This window comes from Macadamia integrifolia, chromosome 5 (assembly GCF_013358625.1).
Source record: "Macadamia integrifolia cultivar HAES 741 chromosome 5, SCU_Mint_v3, whole genome shotgun sequence".
NCBI lineage: Eukaryota > Viridiplantae > Streptophyta > Magnoliopsida > Proteales > Proteaceae > Macadamia > Macadamia integrifolia.
In genome coordinates, this window is record NC_056561.1 from 23,895,548 (window position 1) to 23,903,047 (window position 7,500).

Sequence of the window (7,500 nt, forward strand, 5' to 3'; positions counted from 1 at the left end):
GAGGGGGAGGGGGAGGAATGCGTGTGACAGGAGTTGATCCCTAGACCACAAACCTGACGCCTACTCTACCCGCATAAGCCAATCAATCCCCAACATATAATTTGATAAGAGAAAATCATAAATCGATCCAAAACAGGATTAAACCTGATAGCAGCCTGACCAAAATTTTTTTTAAAGCAAATTGACTAATTGACACCCCTACGTCGAGTTAGGGGTGTCAACCAGTCGGGGCGGTCCGATTTCCATTGGGCTTAATCGGGTTTGAAGACTTTCAAAGGCTGCACCGTGTCCGCCCATTTAAATAATCGGGCTTAGTTATTGAGGGCATGGTACACTTTATATTGGGTCGGTCGGCCTAGAGCTATAATGGGACTACCTTAATCGGGCTTTAGTTGGGCCTTAACAGGGCTACAGACATGTTTAATGTTAAACGGGCTTTAATCGGTTTTTAAACGGGCCCTCTTTAAAATGTGCTCTTACATTCCAGCCCACTCATGCAAACCCAAAAAAATGACAATAAATCAATAAATGATGCCAAATATAACCATTATTTAAAATGTGGATATATCTTTACTTTTTAGTTTTTACTCTTTAATTTGGGGGGTAAAATAGGTATTTTACAATCATTAAAAGGTCGGGTCGGGCCAGGCCGGTGCACAATAGGCCGGTCTTGGTTGGGTGTTATTCAGTCGGTCTCGGTCGGGCGCCCGACGGTCCAAGTAGTAGGACTGAGACCGACTGTTTATAAATGGGTCGGGCTCAAGCCTGACACGTTTAATAAATGGTCCGGACCAGGCTGGTCTATAAACAATCGATCCCGATTGGTTTAGTTCGGTCGGGCCACAAATTGACACCCTTACGCCGGGTGAAGCAGAAGTAAAAGTAAACGGCAAAGCTATTCGGCTCGGGTGGGAACATATATCCATCAAATTGATGTATTGTTCTCCATAGGGTTGGCACTGGTTGTTCACTTGTTCCTAGTCTGTGTTCTTCCTTGTAAATATTTTGTTTCAATCAATAAACAAATAAGATTAATGTGTTGTTAAATGTTCATCACCACCGAAATCTTGACTCTCTCTCTCTCTCTCTCTCTCTCTCTCTTCGTTTACATTAAAAAGAAAAAGGAAAAAAAAAAAAAAAAAAAAGCAGTGGAGTCTAGCGAAAAGAAGCAGAATATATGATGGCTTGAGCTGTGGAGCAGTTCTAACAAAAAGCCAAAAGAAAAAAAAAAAAAAAAAGGCGGAAAGGGCCGCTGGTGTTGAACGGAGAATCCATAAACTTGGACTTTGCTTGGCATAATAAGCATGTTCGTAGCTGGAGGAGTGCTGGAGGGTGGAGGTTGGTGACCATTGTCGGTGCAAACGCGTCCCATTATAGTATCACATTTAACCTTCCCTCCTCTACTCTCTCTCTCTCATTATGACGGTAAGAGCCATTAGAGCAAATATTAGAATAGGTGATTCTCTTAAAGCAGTATATATATATATATATATATATATGCCATTTGTTTCCTGTTTCCACTGCGTGCTTTCCACGTCGATAACCCTATTGATCTTTTTGATTTTATAACAACTTTTTTCTTAATATATATATTTTTAATATTTTTTCTTATTTAATCTATATTCGAAACTCTAAATTTTTATTTTGTTTGGTAAAGGGACTAAATCCTAATTCAAAAATGAGTATTATGTATGTTATAATAAATAAAAAATTTTAGAATTGAATTTAAAATGGTCGTAGTAGTTGATGATGTAGTTGGAAGAGAAATCGTGCAGACCAGTCTGTGAGAGTGGGAAGGACCCATTCCTCTCAGAAATGACGATTCCACGAATCTGGAAGCAGACCCATTCTCAGGGATTTTTCTTTTTTTTCTTTCTTTTAAAATGAAAAATTCATGGTTACCCAAAAGATTTTCCTTTTTATTTTTTAATTTCTTTTTTGAACTGATGGTACCCATAAGTTTTTTTCTTTTTTCCTTAATTCTTTGTGACCCATGAAAGATCAGATACCATACCACTACCCTTCGCCCGGGCCAGTGGAAACCTTTTTGGGAGTTGGGAATCTTGGACCCTTCTACCTATTGGCAGGGGCCCGGGTTACGTTACATCAACTTCGTAAAACTTTCCAAAGGAACTCAACTCACCATTGTACAAAAATTTCATTAAAAAAAGAAAAACCCATTGTACGAAAGAGCGATCCAGGCATGGTTGATTCACTTCTCCACAGCACCGGAGAGGTGCCATTGTACCAATGACTCCTCGAGGGTTTTGTGTCACTCTCTTCTATTTGCCGTTCTATGCTTTATTTTGTATTTTCTCATTGGTACCTCTCCAGCATGCGGATCCAAATACACGTTTCAAGTGCGTGGTATTGGATCTTCTCAAAAATCAATACGAGATCAAATAAAATACAAAAGGGTATAACTGTCCAATGTAGTGGTTGCAAACATTTTTCACACAATCAATTAAGGTTCAAATTGTATGTAGTGAGTACATGGTGAGGTGCAGTGAGCAACGATTGAGAACATCTGGATACACTCCTCAAGGGACTCTTAGCCATCTGATGTTCACCCGAAGCTCACTACACGATGTAGTGGTTACAGATAATTTTCACACAATCTGGATTAATTGTATCAACCTGATATCACAATATTATTAATATATATTTTTGTTTTCTTATACCTCTTTGTCATTGACATAGTTATCAGCCAAGAAAATAAATAATTGCAAAAATTACAAAAAAATTCGAAAAGGGAGAAAGAAGGCTTTGAACCGTCACTACCTCTATTGTCCCAATCACATTACTAGTTAGAGTCGAGGTGAGTCCTTTTGTCCATCTCTGCAACCTTATGACTAGAGGCTACCTTTGCCTCTTCCATTTTCAATTCTCATCTCTTAGATCTTAGTCCAAGAGTGTGGTCTACAGACTCTACACTCTACACTAACACTCTTATGTGTCAACCTCTCTCCTCCCTCTATGAAAAAACACAGGGTGCGTTGGCATAGGCTGGCTCCTATGTCGTTGTCACTCTCAAATAAAGAACCACTTCCTTTATTATTTATTTTACCAGAGAAAAGAATGTCACCAAATTGTGCTATATTGCACCTAGACACAGGGGCATCAAAATGACCACGTCATCTCCTTGTGGGATTCTTAATCATACGTTCTCATTAGTCCTCGCGTTGGCACAGGGCCTCGTGATCAGGTAGCTTTCTCTCTACCTATTTTAACACAGGATGGCGTGGGCTGCTGCATTCTTTCAAGGCTTTCAATGGATGGATTCATAAATGAACTTAGAGCAAGAGTTCTTTATTCGAGAGCATAATCCCTGCACCACAACAAGGGCCAATGGAAATAGACGAGGAAACATCAATAGGGTAAGAATTTATGGCTTTCATGGGTGGGATGAGCATTTCGACATCTTCTGTGTCTACGCACAAGAGGCACGCTCCCGAACACTCCTTTTTTCATTTGCACTTAATTCTTGATTTTGGTCACTTGTAAATACGAATAGAGTTGGAGGGTGACATCAGACAATCCGGGTCAAGCCATCCATCCATCCAATCAAATGCTGTATCCTAGTGTTATTTAGATTGGTCGATCATTGATTTGATTCTCAGGTAAATCATGATTTATGATTCCCTAACAATTATTTTAAGTTAACTTAATTTTGTATATATAAATAACATCTCAAGTTGTTTTGGATGCAAACTTTATCAAAGAGCAAGAGCTTTCTTTGGCATGTTTGTGCTCAAGATCTTGCCTCCAACGAAGTTGTCTCCCATAGGTGTATTCTTTTGGATATATCATGCCAAAGATGTGTTAAATTAGAGTCCACAGATCATGTTCTTTTTTATGCAAATACGTAATTGGTTCTTTAGCGAAGAAAAATTACGCAATTGGTTGCTCTCTACCTTATTCTTTTCCTAAAATTAAAAAAAAAAAATCTCGGAAAAGCCGTGGCTCGTTTGATTATTGCTCCAATTATTCAAGACATACATATGTAACTGTTAATTTTTCGATCGATTATTTATCTTGTATTTTCAAGACAAGCAATAATATTGCTAATTTCCGGATAAAGTATTCCTTATCGATTTCGTGTAAAACAGTAAGACCTCATTTCCTCTTTGGTTCCAGGAACATTTTTATTCAGAGGCCTTGGATTGTACACGATCTTCAATTAATAAATTTTCTTCTTACCCAACCAAAAAAGTAGTATTCGATGCATTAACTCTCCCTTTTAAGTTTTAACCAACCGGAATCGAAGAAACATAAATGACGTGCTTGACTTACTCGTAACTTTCAGATTCAAATATTTTGTAGTGCCTGGAAATTCCTCAGCAACAGAAGGCTAAGAAATAAAGGAACAACCGAAGGATAAAAGTTTTGAAGTGGGTTGATATTTTATCGTGGCTGATCATAAAAATCTCTTTCATTCTTTATTGTATAGTAAAGTCTGACATTGTCCTTTAAGAGCACTTTCCAGTCATAATAAATGCAAAATATTTCCTTCCACTTTAGATAAAAAGCGGGGAAAAAAAAAATCTCCTTCTCACTTGGGTCCACATACTGCATGTCTACGGCCCATGTCTACTGCTCTATCTGAAGATAAATCTTTATCGGTTGATCCTTGTCCCTTCCGTGAGCCTTTGTATCACTTGAATGGTATAAATCAAAGGTAAAAAAAATTTAACACTCGTAAAAAAAACTTACCTGTTAGAATTTGATGGCATAGTGACCCTTAATTATGTCTCGTCTCCACTTCAAATATCTTGTTATTTTCGTTTTTTCTAATCGGTGGTGAGGGTGGAAAAATGGAAAGAGAATTCAAAGAAAATTAATAAAATCTCCCAATCAAATATGCCACGAACATGGTATTCTCTCTGATCAATTATTTTCTTTATTTTTGTAGGGCCCAATATCATTTCAAATTTAGCAAAGTAAAACATAAAATTAAAATATTCAAATAAGTAACGTAGAGTCCGAACTCCGAACCTCTTGGCTCTCAGTTTCAGGTGAAGATTGAACTGAAAATTTAGAATCGATGATCGTCCCATGAGAATTATAGAGATTTTTAGTAAAAAAAAAAAAGGATATATCTCCCTTTCTCATGTTTTCTTTAGCCGAAATATACTTTTGGATCAGATCAGAACTTTTTGGCCTCGGGGTTGGAGGCCAAACAACTCAGTTTTGGGGGGTCTAATTTCCAAAAATACAAATGCCAAAGCCTGCGTTCTCTGATTGTTAAAAGGATCCCTAATTCTTATATTAAAAAAAAAAAAAAAAACCCTTAAAATAAGGAATCAAATGCAAAAAAGAGTTAAAGAAGTAGCTCTTTTTGGAAGTCGAGAGATCGAGAGAGAGAGAGAGAGAGAGAGAGAGAGAGAGAGAGAGAGAGGGACCTTTCACGTATCATGTTTTTCGTCATCTGGTACCTACCTGTATAAGATACTTTACCCCCAAGACTCATTTCCAAGTTCCCACCTCCAAAGCAAAGATCTTTTCATAAATAAATAAAAAGAAGTGGGAGAAAACAATAAATGAGTAAATTAAAGAGAACTAAATAAAATGACAAACTTGAATTGTCCAGCCCCAGACAGCAGTGGCAGAGAGAGAGAGAGAGAGAGAGAAGGGGGTTGGCGCTTTTATTTGGGTGGCCAACCCATGTAGTAGTAACCTAATCATTCAAAGGGGAAGGGGAAGGGGAGGGGAGGGGCGGGACGCGGAGTGGTGTCTAAGCATGTGAAATACTCTTCTCAATCCGACGACCATCGAAGCCCTAGCCATCATCATGTTCTTGCCTGCTGCTCCTCCGCTACCTCTTCGTCTCTTCTTCTGCTGCCTTGTTGTTAATCTTTTCATTCAAACTTTATCAGTTGCTGCTGCCGTTGAAGGCGATACGTTGACCGTCAATCCACCACCTTCCTTCAGCTTCGAGAACCCGAGGCTTCGCAATGCCTACATTGCACTCCAGACATGGAAGTCCTCCATGTTCTCCGACCCTTTCAACTTCACCGACAACTGGTTCGGCCCCAACGTTTGCTCCTACTCCGGTGTCTACTGCTCCTACTCCCCATTCAACTCTTCCATGCGAGTGGTGGCCGGTATTGATCTCAATCATGCCGACATTGCAGGTTTCCTCCCACCTGAGCTAGGCCTCCTCACGGATCTTGCCCTCTTTCACCTCAACTCCAACCGCTTCTGTGGCTCCGTCCCCAACACTTTCCGCCGTATGAAACTGCTCTACGAGCTGGACCTCAGCAACAATCGCTTCGTGGGGCGCTTCCCTCACGTGGTGCTGTCCCTGCCCACCCTCAAGTACCTGGATCTTCGCTTCAACGAGTTTGAGGGATCCATTCCTTCCCAGCTCTTCGACAAGGACCTTGATGCACTCTTCATCAACGACAACCGGTTCCGCTTAGGCATTCCTCAGAATCTGGGCAACTCTCCCGTCTCGGTACTGGTCATGGCCAACAACGATATGGGTGGTTGCATCCCAGCCAGCATTGGGAAGATGGGTCCCACCCTTAACGAGATCGTCCTCATCAATGACAACCTCACTGGCTGTCTCCCACCACAGATCGGCCAGCTCACCCAACTCACCGTCTTCGACGTCAGCTTCAACCATCTCCAGGGCTCCCTCCCTGCAGTGATTGGCCAGATGAAGCTTCTGGAGCAGCTAGACGTGGCGCATAACAGGTTCACGGGAGTTATTCCGGCGTCGGTGTGCCAGCTACCGAGGTTGAAAAACTTCACCTATTCCTATAACTACTTCACGGGAGAGGCACCGGCGTGTGCGGCTTTGGTTTCGGGTGGAGGAGAAGTGGTGGAGGTGAACGGTCGCAAGAACTGCATTTCTGGAAAGTCTGATCAACGGACTCCCAATGAGTGTTCCTCCATTGCTGCTCGCCCAGTAGACTGCAGCAAGACCAAATGCAGAAGATCAGGGAGACCTGTACCATCACCACCAACGCCGCCAACTCGAGGTGTGTCACCAAGACCATTTGTGAAGCCTTCTCCGCCACCTCCATCTTTCAAAATATCGCCATCTACGAGATCTCACACTCCTCCCCCGCCTTCTTTTGAAATTTCGCCATCTACGAGAGCTCACTCTCCACCACCTTCTTTTGAAACTTCGCCGTCCACAAGATCTCACACTCCTCCCCCTCATTCTTTTCAAATTTCACCATCCACGAGATCTCATACTCCTCCCCCGCCATCATCAGGTTCATCGTCGCAAGATAGACTGCCACCACCCACGCAGTCCTCCAATTCCACGCCATCACCTCCACCTCCACCTCCACCTCCGCCGCCACCACCACCCCATTCTCCACCTCCTCCAACTTACTGGACCCCTGAAGCTTCACCTCCGCCCCCGCCACCACCTCACCATTTGCCTCCATCTCCAATGTACGGGACTCCCAAAGCTTCACCATCTCCTCCTCCTCCGCCTCCGCCTCCGCCTCCGCCTACAATGTATTACACTCCAGAAGCATCACC

At 41.9% G+C, this 7,500-nt stretch overlaps 1 protein-coding gene across 1 annotated transcript in view; it reads left to right on the forward strand.

Moving 5' to 3' along the window:
• Positions 1-5,703: 5,703 nt before the first annotated feature.
• The window catches only part of LOC122080237 (leucine-rich repeat extensin-like protein 1), a 3,090-nt gene continuing 1,293 nt past the window's right edge, over positions 5,704-7,500 (forward strand). Inside the window, exon 1 of the mRNA XM_042647175.1 lies at positions 5,704-7,500. This exon is cut by the window's right edge and continues 1,293 nt beyond it. Coding sequence (XP_042503109.1) covers positions 5,792-7,500 — 1,709 coding nt within the window. The 5' untranslated portion in view covers positions 5,704-5,791.